This window comes from Sceloporus undulatus, chromosome 2, assembly GCF_019175285.1.
Source record: "Sceloporus undulatus isolate JIND9_A2432 ecotype Alabama chromosome 2, SceUnd_v1.1, whole genome shotgun sequence".
NCBI lineage: Eukaryota > Metazoa > Chordata > Lepidosauria > Squamata > Phrynosomatidae > Sceloporus > Sceloporus undulatus.
The window spans coordinates 57,115,626-57,141,776 of record NC_056523.1 but is presented as its reverse complement, the minus strand read 5'-3'; the positions used below and the strand labels follow the sequence as shown (position 1 = coordinate 57,141,776).

Sequence of the window (26,151 nt, the reverse complement as noted above, 5' to 3'; positions counted from 1 at the left end):
CTGAGATTTTAATGAGTGATTTCTTTCTGGTGCCCTCTGACAATTCCATTTATGTGTTTGCAGGAATTGAACCACATGGTAACATGGTGAAGCAACCTGCCAACTTTACCGTGGACACTATTAGTGCTGGCCAAGGTGAAGTCATGGTTTTTATAGAAGACCCAGAAGGCAACAGAGAAGAGGTGTGCATATCAAGAGGCCTAGGGGAAGATAAGGAGTTGGTTGACTACTTGGTCTCTTTACATTTCTTGGATAAATGTTTGAGTTTTAAGAGTTTGAATCATAATTCTGTGCCAGGTGGCAGGATGCATATGAAGGTTCCAGGTTCAAACCGTAGCATTCCTACTTACCAGGATTGGATGCTAGGTGTTTGCAGGGGAGGAAATCCCTTACTGAGCTGCTGCTAGTCAAAGCAGGCAGTAGTAGGCTAGGTGCAGAAATAATCTAGGTGCAATACAGCTAGTTTATGTTTCCACCAGATTTGACCTTACTGTGGTAGGCTCTTGATAATATGAGAAAGGCTCTTGATAATAAAACCTAGAGCTGTGGAAGAAAGAGCTACTTAACTGAATTGGCTATCATTGAAGGAATAGCCAACCTGCAAAAATGTAGCTGCTGATTTTTGTGGTTCCTGTGACTGATAAAATCCTACATATTTCTGCTGTTTTAAAAAAGAACCCAGGAAGTATAGTTCTCCATTAAAACATATTCTCCACACATCTTGTTTTGTATGGGAAGTGTGTGTTTCTTTACATCTACCAACTAGCTTTGGAGCCAGGGCTGTGTCTCCTTGGAAGGCTTCAGTCGGGCGTAACTGATCTCCTGGACCCAATGAAGTTGTCCACCTTTGATTTGGTGACACAAAAGCAGTTTCTGTAGAATGTGTTCTCACTAGAACTGTGCAGGACATCAGAATCTTTGGTTTCAGTGGGAAGAGTCCACCATGTGCTCTTTTCCAAACATGTTGCTATGGCTTCCAAAAAGGATGGTGCTTGTATGGGAAAGAGCTATCCTTGATTGCTCTTCTTCCATGCCTTTGGATGTTTCCATAACTATGTAGAGAGGATTCATGTAGAGAGAAATTGTTCTCACTTGGCTAAAGTAATATCAGAAGGAACCTTAAGTGGGAATAAGGGAGATGAAAACTGGGTTCTTTGCAGTTCATTAATTCCTGGACATCTTTTATTTTATTTGTATCTTTTATTTCTCGCAGATTCAAGGCTGTTCACAAGAAGATTAAAAACAGATACAGATAAAAACACAAAAAGTTATAAAATGAAAATAATTACACACACACATTGAATTAACCAAACACTTAGGTGCATTGACTAAAAAGTACAACACACTCCCTTTGTAATGCCCTAGTCAAAATAAGGGCTCTACATTGTTCTTGAGAGAGTTGTTGGCTTGAAAAAAGCTAGTGTTGACAAGCATATTCTGCTGTGGAAGAGCATGTTTGCAAAACTGCTATTTCAAATGTAAAGTCTGCCTTAAGTTGACAATAGCTGTTCAGAGATACTGATTGGAAAGATTTTCTAATACCTTTCTCTTTCCCAGGCAAAGGTGATCCCAGATAATGACAAGAACAAGACCTATGCTGTTCAATATGTGCCAAAGGTTACAGGACCACACAAGGTGAGAAGATCTGGGGATTTTCAGAGAGTGACACTTGAGTTCAAATGATAAGGACGTTTAGTCAGGACATTGTTAGAACTATCTTACATCTAGTTAGTATAGTACAGTAGCCATACCTGAGAGTGACACCTTACCCCCACTTCTGTAATGGTAGTAGTCGGTCATGTCAGAAAGCTAGGCCTGTTACATACTGCCAAAATAAAGCTGCTTCGAGTCTCTTTGGAGGTATGCTATTTAAATGATGCATGGGTCCTAAGAGTCCGGAGGTCGCGCCAAAGCCACACTCCATTCCTAAGCACTGGAGTGCAGCTTTGGTGCAGCTTCCGGATTCTTAGGATGCATGCATCATTTAAATAGCATACCTCCAAAGAGACCCGAAGCAGCTTTATTTGGGCAGTCTGTAACAGGCCCTAGTTTCAGATAAAATGTGCAGAAGAAGCAAAGCCCAGTCACCACTCTAAAGCAAGAAATGGCTAAACTGTGTCTTTGTGTATATGCATTCTTTTGACTTCTCTTTTGTTGAGGAAGAAACACATCTTGAAAGCTGGCTTTCTAACTGGCTTGTTCCAAATCAAATCGGAAGGGTTTGGCTCTATTTAGACTCTGTCCTGTATAATCTAACCAACTAAATGGCTTGGCAGTGCATTTGAGTTACCTCCTATGAGAAGTCATTGTCCACAATGAAAAGTTGTCTCTTTCTCAGTAAGAGTCTGTATACTGTAGTGTGTTAGGCATGCTAAACATTGTTGTGGCCACAGATCTAGGTATGTTGTCCCAGTTATGGAATTATTTCTAGCAGCCTGTGGAACCCTTAGGGACATGGTGAGATACTGTTAGGTGCATCTCTTGGTGCAGTATGTTGGTATCATACTCTACTTACATGGTAGAAAGAATAACCTTCACAGATGGTGCATACTTAATTAGCTTTCTTAAACAAAATTGCTAAGCTGTTTCATTACTGGTACCCAGTGGTTTAATTTAAAACTTTAAAAACACAGTGAAGGACAGCTTTTTTGCTCCTCCCATGTCAGTTTTGAGACAGAGGCTGTGCTGCTGAGCAGCAGCCAACAACTCATGCAGTTCCTAACAAGTTGTGGTGTGTGGGTGGAAGGAGAGTTCTGGATATGATGGCAATTCATGAATTTAGGTAGACTGGAATAAACAGGCTTTCTGAAATATGTGTGATTTATCTGCTTGTGGTAGCCCATGTACCACACTCCATACATGCCTAGAGACACTTGTATCTAGAAGTTTTTAAGTGTTTTAATTAGTAGCTGAACATCAGTATACAAAGTCATAATTCCTGCCGTTTTCTGAGTGGGCAAACAAATAGTTTTAGCCAGTTTGTGATCTTGCATATTTTATGTGAACACTATTAACTGTATTTCTAGGTTTCAGTTCTGTTTGCTGGCCAGCACATTTCAAAGAGCCCATTTGAAGTCAATGTTGACAAGGCCCAGGGAGATGCCAGCAAAGTAACAGCCAAGGGGCCGGGCTTGGAAGTAACAGGAAATATAGCCAATAAACCTACTTACTTTGACATTTATACAGCAGGTAAGATGTGCTAAACAGGGTTGACATATATTTCTCACAGTATAATTTGTCATCTGGGCAGCTGTACCAAGCTTAGTTTTCATCCTGGGTCATAATTTGTTTATGTAGAATTCTCTTGAATATGGCTCAGATGGTATCTGCACAGAATAAAGAGTGATTGAAGAACAATGGTGAAAAATGAATAAGAACAGCTTTACTTTTGCACCATTCTTTTTGTATTGCCCAATATGTCTGAAGGTGGAAAGGGTGCATGATGCTCCATGAGTTAAGCTTAATAATTATTTTCCAGTTAAAGGTTCTGTGGATATTTAAAGTAATCAATTTATCACCATATTCTATTTATCAGTACTTTTCTTTTAGCTATGAGAAATGTACTTTGTCTCATTCAGACATCTAGACTTTATCATACAAGCGCAGGAGTCTGATTCCAGGACTATCAGTCCCAACATTACAATGCAGGCATGATAAACTGATGAATTCATACTCATTTTCTGAATTTTGCTTGGTGGTGGTGAACTTTTGAAAGAAAGTTGTCATACAGGTTTTAAAGTATTATTTGTTCCTTTTCTGCAAAGTGTGGGGTTGTAGTGCAAGGTGTATGAAATTGTTCCCTTAAATCTTTTTCTCATTGATCTTGGGAATTCATGGCAAAATGGGGGTGGAACAAGCTTGTAATCCCAGTAATACAGTCCGCCTTTCCCTTACGCGGGAGATCCGTTCCGGACCCTCCCCCCGTGTAAGGGAAAAATGTGGATGCTCAAGCCCCATTCAAATGAATGGGGCTCGTGACCGTGGTGGTGCAGCGGCGGCGCGCAGGTGCATGCCACGGGAGTGTGCACATTGTTTCCTTCTGGCACGCGCCTCCCTTGCTTCCATCGTGGCTTCCAGCGTATGCTGGATGCTGCGTAAAACATGCCCGTGTATAACGTGGGCACACTGTACTAAGATAGGTGGACAGAGATTATGGTAGAAGATGTTCATAGAGCCCAGTTGAGACTGATCTCACAAGCTTGGCTTTACTAGGTGTACAGGCATTTCCTGCAATTTACACTTACATAGAAGCTTAATTTGTAATAATCTTTTTTGTTTGCTGAATTGCTAAATATAGCTAGGAATTTCTTAACAAGAGAAACAAGTCTTGTTCTACTATATTTCAAAACTAAAATTGCTTAAACACTTTAGGTTGGAAAACTGCTAAATGCTGGTCTAAATTAATCTAGGAGTAGGTTTTTTGTTTTTTTGGGGGGAAATGGCCAAAATCTTGCTGAATGTTAGGAGAATCCATTTGGTGTGTATTTTCTGTCATGCAGCTCAGCTTGTAAAGCTACAAATCTTGAGTTTCTCCTACTCAATATTTTATAGACTTCAACTTCATATGCTTGTGTGTGTGTGTGTGTGTATAGAATAAGATGTAGACAGGATTGCCTTTTCTACAACTCCTGCATAAATTGCCTTATTCTTGAAATCCCAGTCTCTTTGTACTTTATTTGTCGCTGTTTATGGCTTCAGAATGAGAAGACAAAGCTAATTCTGGGAGCTGAATATTAAGCTTATGTTTACTGTTTTGTAGGAGCTGGTGTTGGTGATATAAACGTAGATGTTGAAGACCCTCAAGGGAAGAACATTGCTGAAGTTATGGTAGAAGACAAAGGCAATCAGGTGTACCGCTGTGTGTACAAGCCTCTTCAAGCTGGTTCTCATACTATTAGAGTAATGTTTGCTGGAGAGCATGTTCCAAAAAGCCCTTGGGGAATTGTTATTGGTGAAGGTATGCATTAAGAACAGATTTATGTCTCCTTGCTGTTTTATTGAGTTTAAATACAGCTCTTACTCTGTTCTTCTGTTTTTAAAGTGTGAATTTGTCTTCTAAATTGACATCAAGCAATTAAGTTATTCTTGCCTGGAAGTCCTTTCAGAAGAAGTGCTTCTAAGTGTTGATGTCTTCTTGCATAACTAACTGGGTTTTAGTCTGCCATCCTAATGGCCACAGTGCTTCTTTTGACACTTTTAGAATCAAGCTCTTTGTTGCTGTATCTCTTTATACCTACTATATTCACTTTGCTTTGTATCACAACTCTTTCCCCCCCTCCTCCTTCTGAACTGACATTTGGCTTTTCTATTCCATCTGTGCCTGCTCCTGTGCTTTCAGACTTCTGCTCACCTCTCCTGAGCTACTCTCAGTTTGTGGGATATTGGACTACACTGCTATTGGCTTCATAGTTGGGCAAGTTTTGTCGGTAAGAGAGTGTGCAGGGTGATCATGGGTATGTTTGGGGCAGGGTGTGGTTAGTGAACTCCTAGACTTCATCTTGAAGCAAAATCTACAGGGTGCAGTTACTGAACACCTCCTAGACTTCATCTTGAAGCAAATGTTGCAAGCAGGTTGCTAGACATTTGGGCTGCCTGCAAAGTGTTTTGCAAAAAGACAGAATGCTTAACCACAAACTGTCAAACTTCATTGCGAGATGGTTGAGTCTGAACTTCAACTTACTGGAGTATTTGAGTGAACAGATAGGCATAGAGCAAGTAGTAAATGCAGAGTGGCTGAAGGAAAAGATTGCCTGTGTTCTTGGAGCAGGAAATTGTCATATGGTGAACTGTCTCTTCCTCCAAGGAGATGGTTATCAACTCCAGAAAGAAATGTGAGTTGAGATGTTTGGAACCTACACTTTTCATCTGGGAGACCTTCAGGGTGCATGGCAATTATACCCCAATATCATGGCTACACAAATATTGACATGCAAGCTCATAGCTTAAGTTTTTTAAGCAGTCTTCTACCTCCCATAATGTTTCACTCTATGGGCCAAAGCAGCTGTTAAGGATGTAGCTAGCAGCTACAGTGAAACAGATGAGAAAGGCTGAGTTAGTAATTAGCTTTGTCTTTAATGTAGACTTGGTCCTGTGCATTGCCTGCTCCACATTGTATCTGGTATATTTCTCCCTCTCATACAAAGAGAGGCATGCTTTCCTTATAGTACAGATCTTCAGCAAAACATGTACTGTATATGAGTATTTCTCTCAGTGTGGTTGTGAATAGGTCCTTGACACTCCATTTATTTCCCACCTCATGGTTTTGCTAATTTCAAGCACATCTGCACAGACCTTTATTTGGAGATCTGGTTTGCTAATTTAGCATTCCAGGTTCCCACATTTCCATGGGTCTGGTGGTTGCTTGGTGTTCTGCATGGCATATATAGCAGAATCAGCACAGCAGTACTGTCTCAATCCAGGATATAATGTTTGGAAATTCTGGCTTGTAGTTACCATCCCCATGACTTCATCTTCCTCTCACGACCTAAACTTGGGACTTATTCTGAAAATCTGGTTCACATTAAGTAGTTTCATTTGCATGTATCCTTTAAGGCACATGGCTTCAGAAGAAAATAACATGCCCACTAAATTTGGAGCTTTGGAAATTAAGATACCTTTTACTATTATCAAACTCGATCCTTTTTGAAAACTACAAAAACTGATCTCAGATGTTTAGAAACCTTGTTGGCATTCAGACTATTTCAGTGGGATTTTCCTGTATGAAGTATAGGAATTTAGCCCCAAACTGTAATCCTTACTTCTATGTAAATATAATGTGCCTTGACAGCCACGACCTTTCTCCTTAATACTACAGAATGACATTCAGGTTTTGCATTTCATAAAGTAGAATCTCATTCATCTTAAGCAAGCTGAGAGAAGCTGTTTCAGGCTGGCTTGGTTGAGTTAAATATCTCCAGGAATCAAAGACTGCATTGATGTCTGTCTGCAATTTGCTTGTAGCCTGCAATCCAAATGCCTGCCGTGCCAGCGGCAGAGGCCTCCAACCTAAAGGAGTTCGGATCAGAGAAACCGCAGACTTCAAGGTTGATACTAAAGCTGCAGGGAGTGGAGATATCCATGTTGCAGTAAAAGGGCCAAGTAAGTGTTCAGCTTAGCATTGCCTGGGTTTTGGGTGTGGTTGAAGAAGTTTGCAAAGGGCTTAAATGTATATCAATCAACCTGTGGTACTACTATCTGCATGTTGACTTTGCCCCTCAGGGGAACTCCAGAGGTGAAATGGAGCTCCTTTTCCTCTCTACATACCTAATTTAATTGTACAAGAGTAATAATATAAATATGGCTGAAAGTATGAAATGGCTAGTTCTTGTATTGTAATAGCATCTGCTTTACATGTTTGTGCAGAAGTAACTTGAGCCGGGCAACTCCTTTTTTGGATTTGGTAAGCCTTGAACTTCTGCTTTGAGCATACAAGTACATATATGTAAAGTAACTCTTGATGAGAAGGGAGATAGGGTTGTGTTTGTGTGTGTGTCTGTGTGTGTTTTTGTATGTCTGTGTATAAATGTGTTTGTTTTTTTGTGGGTTTTTTGGGCTATGTGGCCATGTTCTAGAAGATTTTCTTCCTGATGTTTCACCAGCATCTGTGGCTGGCATCTTCATTCTCTGAAGAAGCCAGCTACAGATGCTGGCAAAATGTCAGGAAGAAAATCTTCTAGAACATGGCCACATAGCCCGAAAAACCCACAAAAAACCATGGATGCCAGCCATGAAAGAAAGCCTTCGATTTCACATTATAAATGTGTTTGTTGATATACTAAGTTTCATTATAGCCCTGCTCAAGAAATATAAAGCTGACATATGACTTAGAAAGAATCTTTGGGCCAGGCTAAGCAATCTTTATATAACTTGGGTGTGTGTTTTGGAGAAATTCCCCTTGGTTTCACACATGGGCAGGAATTCCTGTTCTGGGAGCCCAAATCCAAGCCCCCTAGGTGTGCAGAACTAGTTATATGGTACTTAGCTCTCTGAATTCTAAACTTTAGCAGAAAGGTTTAACTTATTTTTGGTACGAGGTACTGAAGCTCAAGGGGAGAAACAAAAGGTCCAAAACACACTGCAGAAATAATCCAGTTTGAGACCACTTTAATTGCCATGGCTTAATCCTAGGGAATTCTGGGAACTGTAGTTTTGTGAGACATTTAGCCTTCTCTGTCAGAGAGCTCTGGTACCACAATAAACTACAATTCTCAGGACTCCTAACGCTGAGCCAGGGCAATTAAAGAGGTCTCAAACTGCAGAGTGTTTTGGATCTAAAGTCTTTCCCAAACTTGGAATTCCTTGTATGTTGGGCAAGTACTGCTGCCACAGATGAATCAGTGTGACCATAGCAAAACTGCTTTGAAGGATATTCTTTTGATTTGACTACCTTCTAGGCTTTTTCCAAATATGAAAATTGGAAAGTGATGGAGGAATTTGCACTCAGTGTCAGATATACTGAATGTAATGGAACTTTCTAACTGCAGAACCATTTCAGCCTTCCAAAGCATTAATTTGTCTCCCTCTCTCTGAACTGACATAGCAAGTGAAAGTTAGCAAATTCGGCATGCTATATCTTCTACATTCCCGGAAACTTAGATTTGACGTTCCTATAAAATCATGTACCCAATGTTAAAGTCCCTTGTCCATTTTTCTCTGCTTCACCTTAACAAATCTATACTTAGGTGGAGTCATAAGGGACAGAAAGTGATAGCTGACTTGTCAGTTCATAGTGTAGAACAACGTTTTTATATTTTTAGAGAGAATGTTTTTACTTGTGAGATGTTACTTTTAGTGGTAATGAGGAGGCAACATTATGTAAAACAGTGTAACTGCTAACATCTTTCAATCCTTTTGTGTAACTAATAATGTGCACTTTTGGGGGATAGTATTTCTGTGAGTTTTTACAGTTTTAGATATTAAACACAGTCACAGGTTACTAATGAATATTATTATGAGCAGCACATTGCTTTTTAGAAAAATAATACTAATATATTTGTGTTTTCAATAATGTTCCAAGTTCAACAGTTAAAAGACAGGGCCTTTAAATAGATTTGATGCTTTCTGGGTCCCGAGTGAAACAATTGACAGTCCTCCTCAATGTCTTACAAATAGGTAGGGTTTGTGGAGAAGGGCATGTGGAAAAATATCTTGTAAAGCAATGTTTATAAGATGATGCTTGAGCATTGGCTGGGAAAAGTTGCCAAATGTGTGCTAAAGACAATAGGCTTGTATCAACAAACTTCAGCATATTTAGACTATCTCAAGAAAACTAAATCAAATAGGCATTCCCCAAATACTTGTGGTCATGAGGTCTGACAAAGTGTATGCTTTCCTTGTTTTAACATATGACATACATAATGTTGTAGACTAAGGAATAACATAAAGGAATGAATTAAGCATGGTAATGCAATGCATTCACTCATTGTTCTCTTCTGGAAATGTTTATGCCATCTTTCTTAAATGACTAGAAGTAGTTTCTCATCACAAACTATTTCTGGTTGAGAAAAAAAAGACAATCTTGGCAATTCATCTTAAAATATTAGAAGGCACCAAATAACCCCAAACTAGAGCAATTAGATTGGGACTACTGAAGGCTAATGCTAAATCAATTCTGTTTCTATAGAGGGATTGGAGGAACTTGTGAAACAAAAAGACTTCATGGATGGTGTATATTCATTTGAATATTACCCGGTAATTCCAGGAAAATACATGGTAACGATCTTGTGGGGAGGCCACAACATCCCCAAAAGGTGAGTTCAAAAATTTCATCCCCCCCGCCCCCCGCAATGCTTATGCATTGAAATTTTGGAAGCAACAGAAGTTGTCATTGTTGCTCAGAACAAAATCAAATGACAGAACCTTCCATGATACTAGAGTACAAGTGGGACTCAGCTCCCAATTATCAATGTCTGTCCATGGTTTTTCTTGGCAGTTTTGTTGGATAAAGGTGATTTCATCATAGTAAGTGCAATTTTGTTTGTTCTGTACTCATACTAGCTGGGAGTAACTGGCAATGCAGTGAATTACAGCAGCAATATTCTAGTATCCACTTTTAGTCAAGGCAGTATCTGGTCTCATAGTACATCCCGTCCTTCCCATTCTATCTAATCTAATGCTGTAGGCTGGGATTTGTTCTATTCTATTTTTATTTGTTAAAATATTTATATCTGCTCTATATCTGAAGATCAGAGAGCAGTGTACAGTCAGCTTGACCAATTTAAAAGCATTTAAAACAGTAAAAAACAAATAACGGATTAAGCAAAGTCAAAGCAAGACAGTTTAAAAGCAGTTAAAACATTTTAAAACCATGCAGCTTTGGGGTTTTGTATAAAATCAATTAGGGTCTAACTGTTAGGCCCTTGGGGCTTTAACAAAAATACACGTTTTTAGTTGGTGCTGGAGTGGCAACAGTGTTAGCACTGATTGGGTTTCCAGAGGCAGGGTACCAGGGTGTCATAGCAAAAACAGTCCTCCTCATCATAGAGTGTTGTTCCAACTGGGAGACAGAGGAAAGCCCCTCCAGCATAATCCTAAATTGTAGGCAGGTGTGTATAGGGAGAGAGGCACTACAACTTTTGAGGTCCCAAAATGTCATTAACAACATATGGAATTCAAACCGGTAGAGATTTGACATGTTAGGATTGGGAAGAGGTTAAAAGAGGCAAGAGTGAATGCAGGAAGACATTTTGTGGCCTGGATCCAGTGCATCAGCTGCTTATGTGGATTGGGGTCAGCAATAAAGCTTCTTCTTCTCAGTAATTGAATGCCTGCCCATTCATTTCTATTAATTGTCTTTTCTGATGTTTTTCCTCATAGTCCATTTGAAGTTCAAGTAGGTCCTGAAGCAGGTCCCCAGAAAGTAAGAGCTTGGGGGCCAGGTCTTCATGAAGGTGTTGTTGGTAAATCTGCTGACTTTGTGGTAGAATCCATTGGTCCAGAAGTTGGATCCTTGGGTAAGGAATTGACTAACTTGCACTGCATATTTCTCAGATAGATACTGTATTACATTTGTCAACTGTATGAGGAAAGTGTCAGTATTAGAAACTAAAACAAGCATGGATTTCTTTCCATTTGTGGCTTCTAAGCCACTAATTAGCCTATCTTCAGGTTTTGTCGCCTTCTCTAACACATCTAGCAGTACCAACTGTTTCATCATGTCTCAGTTTTAGAAAGAGTAATATTAGCAGATGATGGAAATGTTTTTCTTGGACATGCAAGGTGGACTTTCCTGGTAACTTATTTGCTTGCCTTGCCTTTCAGATAGACTGTTGTTGTTGTTGCTGTTGTGTGCCTTCAAGGCATTTCTGATTTATGGCAACCCTAAGGCAAACCTATCACTAGGTTTTGTAGGGCTGAGAATACTGTATGTGAGTCATCCAAGGTTACCAAGCAGGGAATTGAATCCTGGTCTCCAGAGTCCACATGTAGGCCTTACTGTTTGTAATACAAGGCACACAGAAAGCTGCTTTATAGTGACTCAGACCACTGGTCCATTTGACTTGAGTATTTTTCGCTCTGACAAGTGGTGGTTTCAGGCAGGATTCTTCCTCGCTTTATTTGGAGATCCTTGGTATTTCCTGATGGTACCCCCTGACTGTTAACCACAAAGTGAAGGATTTTCTAGCAAACATCATAGGAAGTGTTTCTGGGATTATGGGATCTCTGCAATGAGTGCCATGGGTTACTTTGTAAAAGAACACTTCTGTGCATTGAATGCAGTAAGGGATAGAGCCTTTCCAGCTATTACTTATCACTTCTATGTACCATTGTTGGCTTTCTTTTTTAGGCTTTGCCATTGAAGGCCCATCTCAGGCAAAAATTGAATGTGATGATCAGAACGATGGCTCATGTGATGTGAAATATTGGCCCAAGGAGCCTGGTGAATATGCCATCCACATCATGTGCGATGATGAAGACATCAAAGACAGTCCCTACATGGCTTTCATCCAGCCAGCTTCTCCAGACTTCAACTCCGACAAGGCAAGATAATGAGGAACTGCCTCTCTGAGGAAGCTATAATCATACCAAAGCCTTCCGAATAAATTATGATTTAGTGAATGCATGGAGATATATTCAAGCCCCAGTTATAAGGAAATTCATCTTAACAGCTCCAAACATAAGGGGATTCTGTTGGTTTACCTTCCACCCTGTTGCCTTACAAAGTCCCTATCGGAGCTGACGCAGCTGGTCTCAGAGTTGCTGTTGGAGTCACCCAGACTTTTAATTCTGGGTGACTTCAACATCCCACTCGAGACCAGTTTAACAGGTGCGGCTCAGGAATTCATGGATTACATGACAGGCATGGTCCTATCCCAATTGGTTCGGGCCAATACACTATGCGGGTCATATCCTCGATGCAGTCTTCAGCACAGAGCAGGAATATTCATGGGCGGAGGTAACTAATACCACTGCATTGTCATGGACAGATCATTTCCTGGTCACGGTTGGACTGAGAGCCATTGTTGGTTCCACTGGGGGTGGAGGACCCATTAGAATAGTCCATCCTGGAAGACTAATGGTGCCAATAGGATTCCAGAAAGCCTTGGAGGGTTCCTTGGTTGGTAATGCTGGTGATTCTGTCGAAGCCCTGATCAACACATGGAACGTCGACCTTACCAGAGCTATCGACATGATCGCTCCCAAGCATCCTTTCCAACCTGCTTCAAATCGCCAACCATGGTATACAGAAGAACTTAGGAAGATGAAGCGGGTTGGACAATGACTAGAGTGTGCCTGGCGAAAATCTTGACTTATCTGACAGGACTTGGCATAAGAAGTTTCTTTGTTCCTATAAAGAGGCAATAAATGCAGTGTGTAATTCTTTCTCTCTGCACTTTTTGCGTCTGCAGAGTCACATCTGGCAGAACTGTTTGGGGTGGTAAGGGAACTGACACAGACTCCACCTGTGCAGAACCCTTTACTTAACCTGACAACAGCCTGCTGTGACGCTTTTAACAACTACTTTGCAAATAAAATCTCTCAGATAAAACCAACTTGGACACTGAGATTACAGCAGAATCAACTAATGAGGTGTCCAGTAAACCTGTTTTTGAGATTAAACTGGATCGGTTCGAGTCGGTGAGTACCGATGACATGGACAAGATCCTTGGAAAAGTGAAGAAGACAATGTGCCCCCTCAATCTCTGCCCATCATGGCTGGCCGTCCAGAGGGGTGATGCCTTGATGGCATTTCTCAAAAATGTCATCATTGCATCTCTTAGGGAAGGCCAACATGTTTAAAGGAAGTGGTTGTTAGGCCGCTCCTAAAAAAGTCTTCCCTGGACCCCTTGGATTTGAAAAACTATAGGTCACATCTGCCATTTTTGAGCAAGGTGATTGAATGAGCAGTTGCCCTTCAACTCCAAGTGATCTTGGATGAAACCGATTATCTAGATCCATTTCAAACCGGCTTTAGGATGGGATATGGGGTGGAGACTGCCATGGTTGCTTTGGCTGATGACCATCTATACATCGACAAAGGAAGCGAGACCCTGTTGGTGCTTTTAGACCTCTCAGCGGCATTTGACACAATAGATCGTGACATCCTCTTGGAACACCTGAGAGAGTAAGGAATTGGAGGCATTGCATTACAGTGCTTCTGTTCCTTCCTCTCAGGCAGATTCCAGAGGGTGATGCTCAGGGACTGTAGCTCCTCAAAAACGGAGCTTAATTGGGGCGTCCCTCAGGGCGCCATCTTGTCCCCAATGCTATTCAATATTTATATGAAGCCGCTGGGGGAAATCATCCATAAACATGGGGCAGGGTGTTACCAGTATGCTGATGACATCCAAATATATTTATCCATGTCTTGGTCAGTAGCCATGACAACAGATGGGATTTCTCTCCTCAATCAATGTCTTGAAGCAGTAATGGACTGGATGAGGAAAAACCGACTCAAGCTGAATCCAGACAGAATGGAGGTACTTATAGTAGGGACCCCCAAACCAGGTATAGGGTTGCAATCTCCAGTCCTGGATGGGGTCACACATTCCTTTAAGGACTGTGTTCGCAGTCTGGGGCTGCTCCTAAACCCGTCACTTCACATGATAAATCAGGTGAATGCGACAGTCAGGAGCATCTGTTATCAGCTCCAGCTGATAGGCCAGCTGCGCCATTTCCTGGAAGTAAGGGACCTAGAAACTGTATTGCATGCACTGGTAACCTCACGACTCGATTTCTTTAATGGACTCTACATAGGGCTACCCTTGTTCCTAGTCCGGAAACTACATTTAGTATAAAACATGGCAGCCAGGCTGATCACTGGTCAAACTAGAAATGATCATATTACAACTAATCTGAAATCTCCTCACTGGCTCCCTATTGGTTTCTGGGCACAGTAAAAGGTGTTGGTGATTACCTTTAAAGACCTACATGGTTTAGTTCCAACCTATATAAAGGATCAGCTACTTCAGTACAATCCGCCCTGCACCCTCAGGTCCTCTGGGAGGAATTTATTGCAACCCATAAAAACCAGACTAATGGCAACCTTCCAGAGGATGTTCTCTGTTGCCGCTCACAGACTATGGAACGCCTTGCCGGAGGAATTCCGTCAAATAACCAGCCTAGACAGCTTCAAAAAAGCTGTCAAGACGGATCTCTTCCAGCAGGCCTTCACAGAATAGTTCAATCTAATTTCTGTACTCTCCCTGCTTTATGTAACCACTGCCTCTACTAGGAAATTGCTGTCATTTTAATAGGTTGAACTTTTAAACTGTATTGTATTTAATCCTGTTTTAAAGGGGGGGTTAGTTTATTTATTGAGAGTATATATTATTCCAATATATTCTAGTCATGTAAGCCACCTTGATTGCTGCAGCAGAAAGGCAGGGAATAAGAATAAAATTTATTATTTAGTTTATTCATAACTGGAAACCATTAAACCAATATTCTCTTAATGTTCCTACTTCATCCAGTAGCATGGCAGCAGTAAATACAAATATGTCCCAGGTTAATCTGAGAGATGTATAACTGGAGAAGTCCCTTCTTTGGAGTACTACAAAGCTAGGCACCTGTGTTTTCTCTGTGTTCTAAATTACTTTGTTTCAGCAATAACACTCAAGATGTGTCCAGACCAAACAAGTATTGTATCTGAGTCTTGAAAATGAGCTGTGTTCACTGTAGGCTAAGCAGTACAAGAGTCTACAAAGGTGTCTTGGTATGTTCTCCATTTTCTTCTAATTGTTCCTAGGTAAAAGCCTATGGTCCAGGGCTGGAGAAAACCGGCTGTATTGTGAACAATCCTGCAGAGTTTACAGTTGACACAAAAGAAGGTGGCAATGCTCCTCTGAAGATATATGCACAGGTAAGGCCAAAGATCAAAGTGGCATTTACTTCCCTTTCTGACATGTAGAAGAATTGTCTTATTGCCCACATAGCTCTTGCATGTACTTCATGTACCCGTAATTTGGATGGTATGGGGACAAATGATTCCAGAAACACTCTATTAAAGTGAGAATTGTTAGGGGATGGATTATGAATGATTATTATGGGAATGAAAGGTCTGTTAGAGCCTTTACTCCATTCACAGCAGAGGTGCCCATTTTAGAATGGTGAGTTTGAAAGAGCCAAATTGCAGGCAGAAAAGTAAGTTTAGTAACCTCAACAGAAGGTACATTATTAAGGAAATACATTCTTGAATAGCAATAGTATGATCCATTCTAAAGTAATCTAAAAGAGAAAAGAGGATGATATTGTGGCATGTCCTCTGTCATCAAAGAGCAGATGGAAAGACAGTGGTGAGGTTCAGTGTGGGCCAGTTCTTTTTCTTTTTCAATATAGGGCAGTTACATAATCAACCCTAATTGAACCAGTCAAAGTTATCTGCCTATAACATTTTTGGATAAGGGGCTGACAGAAAAAAAAATCCTAATCCCTCTCTGTCTAATGGGACTTGAGGTCCTGCATTTTTTTGTATTCGTGGGGATCCCTGCAGATACAAAGGTCTGATTGTAATACTTCTATCTCACTGTTGCAGATACAGATCCTTCCAAGGCAGCATACCATCAGCATTCATTAATAAAATCCCAGAAAAACAACAATAGAGTATTACCAGGATCCATCCCATAGAACAGTTAAGAGAAGGTGGCCTGATGGGTGGTGAATCAAGTGAAAGTGTCCAGATGGGAGTAGGCATTTGCTGCTCTGTACTTGCCTGCCTGCCTCCCGCTCCTGGGCAGTTGGTAATACATAGCCATGTATGTCGGGAACATTGAGGCCGGGGGCCGGCAAGAGGGAAAGACAGTGCAGCTGGAAAAACGTAACTGTGTTTCAACAGTTTTCTCTAACCAGCTTCTCTTAACTCTGAAATCTTGTGCTTCAAGTTAGTCTTTGCTCTTCTTTTTCTTTTTAGGATGGGGATGGAAATCCTATTGATATCCAAATGAAGAGGAAGCCAGATGGCATCTATGCCTGCTCATATGTTCCTACAAAACCAATTAAGCACACAATTGCTGTTACTTGGGGAGGGGCAAATGTGCCCAATAGCCCTTACAGGGTAGGTATTAAAGCAGTTAAAATAGCTGTCGCTGGGTTTGTTCTCCAGTTTAAACCTATCCCATTGTTGTATGCACACACTTACCTTAACTGGGATGTGGTGATGATAGTAGTTAGTGTTAACTCTAAGCAAAAGTTCTACTTTTAAAATGCCTGTGCCCCCTAGGTCCAGATTGGACAAGGCAGCCATCCCCACAAGGTGAAGGTTATAGGACCTGGAGTGGAGAGGACTGGTCTGAAAGCTAATGAACCTACCCATTTCACAGTAGACTGCACAGAAGCAGGAGAAGGTAAAAGCAGGCTTGTTTAAGATGTGGACTTCTGAGCTAGTGTTGGGTATCTTCTATTAGAAAAGTAAGTCCCATTGCTATTGAAAGGGAACTCTTGATTGCAGTAAATGCCTTCTTTTGGAAATCTTTTTCAGATGGGTTGACAAAGCTAACTATGTGTCTTAAGCACATAAAATGTTCACGCAATGAGTAGTTAAGAGAGCAGTTGTGAAGTATATTAATGAATGGATCTTTTTCTTTTTTTTCAAGGTGACGTGAGTGTTGGCATCAAATGTGATGCTAATGTAATAAGTGAAGAAGAACAAGACATAGAATTTGGCATCATACATAATGCTAATGATACATTCACCGTGAAGTATACACCCCCTGCAGCTGGGCGCTACACTGTCAAAGTCCTTTTTGCTGGAGAGGTATGTTGTTTGGAGGGGGAGATTTGAGGGGCTAAGTCTCCCACCATATGTTAATCATATTGGTTGACTGTCTTTATGTTTTAGCCTTATTTTGTGGTTGACCTAAAGATCATTCCTGCCCTTCTGTTTTTTGTAATCACATTGCTTACGGTGGTTTACAACAGTGAAAAAGAACTATAAAAGGCATCATATCTATACAGTATAAAGAAATTGGTGATAGTTGCAGTAGATGAAAACGTCTGTTTTTAGTTTCAATGTTCAGAAGTTGTTTCTGAATGACTTGCAGTTGGTGATTAATATCTGAAGACCAAAATGAAATGTAGCATGGAGGAAGGAAACTTGTGGCTTAATATGGTGTTTAATATAAAATGGAATGAAAAGGAGAAATGTATTCAGTGTTCTCTGGCATTGTAGTGAAGAATTGGTGCCAGAGAAGAATCAGTGTTTCTTTTTTACATTTAGCTCCAAGAAAGTAGCCTTTTAAAAATGCCACAGACTTGCCTCATGCCCTCATAAGAAGCTCAGTTAAGACTGTAAGAACTGGTAACTTTAGCTTGGCATCATTTTCTGCTAAAACTGCTTAAAATCAGCCCTATTTCTTCCGTAGTGCGTATCAAGAAGGGGTGGCCAAAATTCAGCCCAGCAGGAGTTGTTGGTCTGTAGCTTCCATCAGCCTTGGCCAGTTTAGCCAATTGCTATGGATGCTATGGATTGCTATGTATATCAGGGGGCCACTTGCCTGCCCCTAATTTAGAGATTCACTTATCTTTCAAGGAGCTAAATTTTAAAAGAAATGCTAGCAGCATTTGTCTGTGAAATGAGGGGGAAATGTTACATGCTAGCAGAGGCATAGTTTAATAATGGTTCTTTTGAACACCTTAAAATGAAATGGATTATTAAGGTGTAATGAAAAATTCTAAAAAAGTGACACTTCTCTTGTGAAGTCAAAGGCTTTCATGGTTGGCATCCATGATTTTTTGTGGGTTTTTTGGGCTATGTGGGCATGTTCTAGAAGATTTTCTTCCTGACGTTTCACCAGCATATGTGGCTGGCATCTTCAGAGAATGCTTGCCTGGAAAAAGTGGGTCTATATATACTGTGTGAGTCTGGGAATGCAGAAGTGATTTGCATGTGTATTGTTCTGTGCTGATGGCAGGCCTCAGGCTGGGAGGCTAATGCAAAAGAGGATTAATGTCTGCTAATCGGTGATCATTATCTGCTGGGAAAGCTCCTGACTCTGAATGGTTTCCCATTTGCATTTGCTGAGTCCTTATTTTGCTATTCCTCAGGACTGGTAGCCAACAGCACAGAACAATACACATGCAAATCACTCCTGCATTCCCAGGCTCACACAGTATATATAAACCCATTTTTTCCAGGCAAGCATTCTCTGAAGATGCCAGCCACAGATGCTGGTGAAACGTCAGGAAGAAAATCTTCTAGAACATGCCACATAGCCCGAAAAACCCACAAAAAACCATGACTCTTCTCTTACTAAATTATTTTATTACTATTTATTATTTTATTTCATAAGGAAATTAATAATTTGGCTTTTCAATAAATTTGGATAGATGAAGGTACAAGGAACAAGGGAAAGATATCTGTAGTAGTACTATCAGAAAACTACTGCTTGTACTTAAAACTTTTTTTCTGTCTTGAAGGAAATCCCTACTAGCCCTTCCAGAGTGAAAGTGGAGCCCTCTCATGATGCAAGCAAGGTGAAAGCAGAAGGGCCTGGTCTCAACAAATCAGGTGAGATTTCTGCTAACTTGATAAGCCAAATGGGAGTTGTCTTCTGATTGTCTCTTTGCTGATCTCTATTATATTTGTAGGTTTTAGATCAGGAACATATAATGTAGATCAGAACATATAGATCAGAATATATAAACAAACTGATACTATGAGGCCTCAGTGTTACATTCGGTTAGAGGTTGGAAAAGTTTTTTTTAAAAAAAACAAAACATATCACAGAATCTCCCAGATAGTATGACCATGACTGAGCTGGCTTTTCCAACTCTGTGTTTGGTAATCACTTGGCTTCAGTATTCTGTCCTTAAAGGTCTGGAATGCCTTGTTCTAGAAGATACCTAAGGGTGACAATGATGAATGCCACATCACTCTTTTTTGCTTTTCCTCCTATTTAGGTGTGGAGAATGGGAAGCCTACACACTTCACTGTCTTCACAAAAGGAGCTGGGAAAGCCCCTCTGGATGTCCAGTTCAGTGGTCCAATGGCTGGAGATGCTGTCAAAGATCTTGACATCATTGACAACTATGATTACTCCCACACTGTAAGATACACTCCAGTACAGCAGGTAAGCCTTCCTTTAAGGTGGGTTGTTCAAGTAACCTGCAACAATGTGAACCTAATATAGTGTGCCCACGTTATACGCGGCTTTCAGCATATGCTGAAAGCTGTGAGGGAGCCGCGCAGGAGCGTGTGGTGCACAAGGGGCAGCATGTCCCATTCATCTGAATGGGGTGTGTGCCCAAGGTGTGTGTGTGTCGCCATTGCGCCACCACATGCACAACCCCCATTACTTTCAATGGGGCTTGAGCATACACTTTTTTTTTAACCCAGGGGGCCCAGAACGGATCCCCTGCGTAAAAAAGGGTGGACTGTACAAGGCATCAGGAGTTTATAATGGGTGCTATTATGGGAAAAGTGTTTCTGAGTTCTGCAGGATGTTGCTAATGCCTCCTTTGTTGAACACATTGTAGAGAGCAAGCTGGTGACATATGCAGACTTTCTGACCTGAACAAAAAAAGATTGATCAGATATGTTCCTGGGTTGTTTTATATTCCCTTTCTCATGTTTTGGACTCTAACTGTAGCTGTTCTAGCAGTTTGAAGCATGAATGTTTATTGGTACATGTTTCTGATGAGTGAAGTTGCTATAGTTTTTTTGTGGATTTTTCGGGCTATGTGGCCATGTTCAAGAACATGGCCACATAGCCCGAAAAACCCACAAAAAACTATGGATGCTGACCATGAAAGCCTTCGACTTCATAGTGAAGTTGCTTTTGGCCTTGGGATTACATTGCGAACATCATTTTCTGATCTTTGTAAGAACTAGCATTGGCTTTGCTGCTGTAGCACTGTAGGGTTGGTACCTTTTTTGTGCATCTCAATCCTGTCAATTTTCGTGTGGTACCTTTCCTGTCCTAGGAGCTTTTGGATGTCCATATTCTGCAGATGGCTTTGCTTTAGTTGGATCATGGTTAAAAAAAGTTGTCATGCCAGCTTTCTATTTGGCTTGCTACTTCTGGATACTGGCTGGTATTAATGGAAAAAAAGGTTTATGACTTCTGAAACAGTGATGCTGTGTACTGTATTCCAGCAACTTGCAAAGGTTCAGAGTGGGGTGAGTTTGAGAGGCTGTCTTCAAAAGCATGGTTGACTGCTGTTAAATGTGTCCCTTGGAAGGCAGTGAACTATTCTGGCTGACTGACTGTCCAGAAGGTATCAGCCTACCCCCTGTCCTAATCTGGTCAGGTCCAAAACACACATTAATGACAGTTAAGTCATTTTATACGTTCTACAGACTCTGATAGAACTGTAGATTACACCACTTCAGGAGAAGGCTTATATCTTAAATGATACCCACGTAAAAATTCCCTGCCTGTCATATACCAGCACGCCTGGGAGAAGCCTCTAATGGAACTGGCTGTTGCAACAAGGGCCAAGTTTCATCCCCACATCCTCCCTGGCAGGCCTCACCATTGCATTTACATCTGAAAATGTGACCTGGAGGAGCCTGTACACCTACCATCCTATATTTTCTGCCTTTTGGGGAGTGTTGTGGGGTATTCAAAAAAGGGAAATCATTCTATTTTAGTATGTCTTCATAATGTTTTGACCATTTTGGGGTGTATTTGGCTGGTTTTGTTTTTGTTTTTGTGGGAGTCTTGGACCCTTTGGGGGAGTTGGAGGGAATTTAACAGTACAAAAAGAGGATGAGGGGACACATGCATGTCCCCAGAGCAGTTTCTTCATTCCTACTCTGTTCTTCATGCAGGGAATTGCTACTTTGGTGGGAGCCTTTTTAAAAATAAATAAATAAATAAATAAATATGACAACTCCAACCCAACCTCAGCCTGAAGTGGTACAAATACTACCATTGGTTTCTGTGTATAGATGGAATATATGTCATTGGGCCTCTCATCTTAGAGAAGGGAAGTCCAGATAAACTCAGGAAGCTAAACAGTGGCATCCTGCCAGCATCCTGCCAGAGACAGAAAATTTATAGTAGGTGGTGGTGCTGTTCAGAAATGCTGCCTTGTTTGAAAAGTGCACCATAGGTACATCTGTATATGTATTCTTTTGAAATTAACCTGACAAAAGCTCTGAAATGGGAGGGGAGAATGAGCAAGATAAACTGAATGAGGGGTGGAGTAAGCAAACACTGCAGGCAGTTCTTGGCTGTGTCAGTTCGGTAAATATGGCTGTGACAAATAGTAGCTATCAAACATTAAACTGCTTCTAGCCCTGTGAAAATGTAACTCTCATACTCAAGTGCTTATGCAAGGGATTAAGTCCCAGAACTGCCACATGATATGCACCTTAGTCACAGGGAGTTAACATGTCATAATGTTTTGGCCCTTGCCCAAGTGGCTTAGCTGAAAAATCTTAATTTCTAAGTATCTTTTCTATAGCTATTCTCCATGCTTTCAAATTTATTAGTGTTCCACAGAAAAGGAACAATGGAAGAAAGGATTCTGGATTAATTTTGTGTGTACCCATTCAGGAACACTGTAGATAGCTGCATGGCAGTTTCTAGGCAGTAAACAATGCTTGTTTCTTAGCACCTAATTAATCTGCTATACAGAAGCAAGCAAAAGTAAAGTTGTCCATTTGTCTTGATTGGGGCAAATAGGGTGCAGTTGAGAACGTAGCTGGTGAAATGACAAGGGGTGAATGAGAACCAGGAAGCAGATAGTAGGCAGACTATGGGACCCATCTGGCTTCCTTTGATATTGAAGTGGAATGATCTTCTTGGGTGTGGAACACTGGCGTTTGAGTGGTTTCTCTCAGAATTCAGCTATTTGGAGTCATATTTAAATGGCTTTCTTCATACAAAGATACTCTGTTAAAACAGACTCAAACCCTTAACTTTCTAATTTGTTTCCTTAGACCTTTTGCTTCTTTGATCCCTGTTTTTAGAATCTTGAAATATGTTTTGTGTCAAAATCCATATTACTGTGATATTTTTATTATCTCAGTTCAAGCTTCATATAATACTATGGAAGCTGTCAAGTTCTCCAGAATTCATAGTCAAGCAAGATGCTAAAGAGAGCAAATAAACTTTGGGGGAGGAAAAAAAGGCTAATATTAAAGTCAAAGAGTCTATACTCATAACAGTCTGAAGATTAGAAGTGAGTGGATGCCGTAGACATTCAAATTGGTGCCAACAGGTACTGAAATGGACTTAGATTCCAGGGACATGGCCAAGGACTACTTATTGGGAGGAAGCTACATATAAAAATTGGATCCCTCATTTCTTAAAATCCAGCTGTTATAATACAAAATATAAATCCTTGATGGTGAACAACTGGAAATAAGTGAAATGTTTTTGTTTTACAGTGCTATAGATAAAAATAGCAAGGTCTTCAGTAGATTTCATTGAAGTTTGATTAAATTCAGAGTTCCAATGCACAATATTCTTAGAATGAAGAAAGCATAAAGCTGGTGAATATGAGTAAAAGAAAAGCTTGGATTTTCAGTTAAACCACACACAGCAGACCACCTTGGTGTCCTGGGAAAATCATAGTAGCATTTAGGGCAAACGTCTAAAAGGTGCTTCCTCCACTAGTTTGGGTTTTCTAATTCCAAATATGTAGGTGGTGTTATAGCCATGTTTGCATGTACTATGTGCAGTTCTTAGCAGCAGTCTGGAGCTTTAGGTTAGCTTCTACCTGCTTGATCTATGCAAGTATGGATAATGCTTTCAAAGAATATTAAAATGTCCAACAGTTCAGTGCTATGCATCCTGGGATATCTTATTTATTTATTTATTTATTTAGGTATTTATATCTCGCCCTTCAGCCCTAATGGCTCTCAGGGTGGCTTACAATTATTATTTTTAATCAGACAGTTCCCTGCCCTCAGGCTTACAATCTAAAAGACACAAAACAAAAGGAGAAGGGAATGGTGGAGGGAAAGGGGATGAGGTCCAGTCGTTCTTCTCTCCCTCTGAGGCCTGGACCAAGTAGATGGATTGGAGGGAGGGCTCTTCCAGGCTAGTCCTGATGGAGCTGGACCTGCCTGGTGAAACTCCCTCTCAGACTGGCGGATGGCAGTTATGGAGGGTGGAGTCTCCTTCCTTCAGGCTGGCCCTGATGGAGCTGGACCTGCCTGGTGAACTCCCTGTCAGGCCGGCGGATGGCAGTTGTGGAGGGTGGAGTCTCCTTCCTCTAATATCTTGAGTATTGAAATATGAAATGAAATTAATAATCTGTCCAACCTCTCTAGGGTAGCATGGACATTCTGGTGAATTATGGTGGTGATTCCATCCCAAGGAGTCCTTTCACGGTTGATGTTGCTGCTCCACTTGATCTGAGCAAAATTAAACTTAATGGTCTAGAGAACCGTAAGTAACTTTTAAAATGTGATTAGATTAGATTAGCTTTGAGAAATAGCTGCAATATAAACTGTTCCAAAATAGTGAACAAGATGTGAGAAAGAATCTGAATTTAGAGTTGTAACTAATTTATTTGTTCTCTGTCATACTAAAATCACAAGTTTTGAGTGATGTGTGCTATTTAGTAAATCTATGTAAGGAGGAGAATTGAGAAGTATGCTGGAGTAAGATTTCTTGATTGTACTAGTAGTGAAATGCAACTTGCAGTCTTAATTATAGATCAGTTTTGGCCTAGTATTCATAAAGTATTGGGAACCCAAACAGGCAGTTTAGATCCTTGAAAAAAACTGCATCTGTAGTGAGTTACCTTTTGCTGGAAACATACAATTGGATCCACAGGGACCCTAGCAGAGAATGTATCTGTCTCTCTCTCTGGGTTTGTGATTGCACAATTGTCACCAATTCCTCTTCATTTACAGCCTGTTACATGGTGTCACACACTTGTTTTTCAGGACTGGGTTTCCAGGGGATGTTTTGGTGTACAATTTTACAATTTCTTTCTTCCTTTTACAATTTCTAATTTTAAAAATTTCAGCTACTGTATAATGAATTGTTTACATTAAATACATGATGAGATATTTGAGGAGAGCTAGCACTGAGAAGTAGCATTTAAATAATATAAATAAATGAGGATCAGAAAGACTGTTCCATGGACAGAAATCTACTTCTGTTTTGGATCCAAGCCATGATCTCCCTGCCCCCAATCCAGAAATCCCAGAGGGTGATACACTAGGGCTTATTCAGGATTTTAGAGTTTACAGTAGAGACCTGTATCATTCCTTGCTCCCTCTCAGTGGCTAACTGGAACCAAGATTGTCTAAACAGTAGCAAACCACTAAGTGAACTTGCTTCACCTTTCTAGACTTGACTGAATATTTATTTTATTTACATCCTGCCTTTTCTTCCAGTGTGCTCAAAAATGAAAAAAAACAGCAATATTTCTGGCAGGACTGTGTAAGAATGGCCTGTACAGAGGGTCTCTTTCAGCTCTTACATTGGGTTTCCTGTTTTCTGTGGCTATTTAAATAGTCTATATTTAAGGGGGTGGGCCAATCCCATCAGGCCTCCCCAAAGGAACTGAGCCCTTCCCAGAAGGCATCTGGCTCCATCCTCCACTCCCTTCCCCTTTTGTGTCATGTCTTCTTAAAAGATTGTATGTACAGTGCTGTGTAAATTTACAGCACTATATAAATAAAGCTTAATAATAATAATAATAATAATAATAATAATAATAATAATATAACATACATGGCTTAGTCCCCCAAATTTCACTTTACCTGGATTACTGAAACAGTGCAAAACGAACTGTGGCATAAATACTACTTATTTCAAGTGTTCCTCTGGGTAGTTATTTAAACACATCCAACAAAGTTTTGATATGTAGTCATATCCTTCTCCTATTCCTATTTTGATTCCTCGTGCTGTTTTGATTACTGTTACAAATTCTTAATATGATCTGCAGTCAGTAGAAAAAGACCCTTTTCAATATGTTATCTTTATTTCCTAAAGGAGTTGAAGTAGGACGGGATCAAGAATTTCTGATTGACACTAAAGGAGCTGGTGGACAGGGCAAACTGGATGTCTCGATCTCCAGCCCTTCCAGGAAACCTGTGCCATGTTTAATAGAACCAGTGGTAGGCAAAGAGTGTTGCACTGCAAAGTATATTCCAAGGGAAGAAGGCCTTCATGTGGTTGATGTAAATTATGATGGGAATCCAGTTCCAGGAAGCCCTTATACTGTGGAAGCTACTCTTCCACCTGATCCCACCAAAGTAAGCAAAAATCTAACTAGTCCTACTTTATATGGCTTGATGACTTAGGTGCTTTCATCTGTGATATGTTTGTCATGTACATTATGCTATTTCTAAGTTTGACCATTCCTTTGGCAAGAAAGAGGAATTTGGGGGACCCTGATCATGATCTTGATATAGAAACTACACAACATGTTCTGGGCAATTCTAGACTTGTGTTAGTGGAGAATTCTATACAGAACATAAAGTGATTTAAGTTTATAATTTAACTTCTTAAATTCCTTGCTGAATGCTTCCTTGAAGTTCCTTCTGAAATAGTCTCTGTTTCAGTGTTATTGTCTTAGAAATCAGTACAGGTTTTGCACTATAGAGCAAGTTCCTATAAAGCCACAATATATCTGCTATAATATTATTATTTTGGATCAGCTGTAGTTACATATTCATCTCATTTGGATTTATTTTTAATAATCTAAATTTGTGTACTATTTTAATGCATATTGAGCTTTATAATAGTTTTCATGATAAAAAGCCCCTTCTTCTCTAGTTCCTATTGAAGAAATGATGGGACT

The 26,151-nt window shown here is 40.4% G+C and overlaps 1 protein-coding gene across 4 annotated transcripts in view; it reads left to right on the top strand.

Annotated features, from left to right (window-relative positions):
* The window catches only part of FLNB (filamin B), a 102,004-nt gene that overhangs the window by 38,303 nt on the left and 37,550 nt on the right, over window positions 1-26,151 (top strand). For all 4 annotated transcript variants that reach the window (XM_042454779.1, XM_042454778.1, XM_042454777.1 and 1 more), the window contains exons 5-20: window positions 64-182; window positions 1,558-1,635; window positions 3,027-3,189; window positions 4,760-4,957; window positions 6,961-7,098; window positions 9,623-9,749; window positions 10,816-10,952; window positions 11,786-11,979; window positions 15,188-15,301; window positions 16,349-16,492; window positions 16,658-16,781; window positions 17,031-17,191; window positions 18,853-18,943; window positions 19,336-19,505; window positions 23,663-23,780; window positions 25,341-25,603. In XM_042454779.1, coding sequence (XP_042310713.1) covers window positions 64-182; window positions 1,558-1,635; window positions 3,027-3,189; window positions 4,760-4,957; window positions 6,961-7,098; window positions 9,623-9,749; window positions 10,816-10,952; window positions 11,786-11,979; window positions 15,188-15,301; window positions 16,349-16,492; window positions 16,658-16,781; window positions 17,031-17,191; window positions 18,853-18,943; window positions 19,336-19,505; window positions 23,663-23,780; window positions 25,341-25,603 — 2,339 coding nt within the window. The remainder of the gene's footprint in view (window positions 1-63; window positions 183-1,557; window positions 1,636-3,026; window positions 3,190-4,759; window positions 4,958-6,960; window positions 7,099-9,622; window positions 9,750-10,815; window positions 10,953-11,785; window positions 11,980-15,187; window positions 15,302-16,348; window positions 16,493-16,657; window positions 16,782-17,030; window positions 17,192-18,852; window positions 18,944-19,335; window positions 19,506-23,662; window positions 23,781-25,340; window positions 25,604-26,151) is intronic.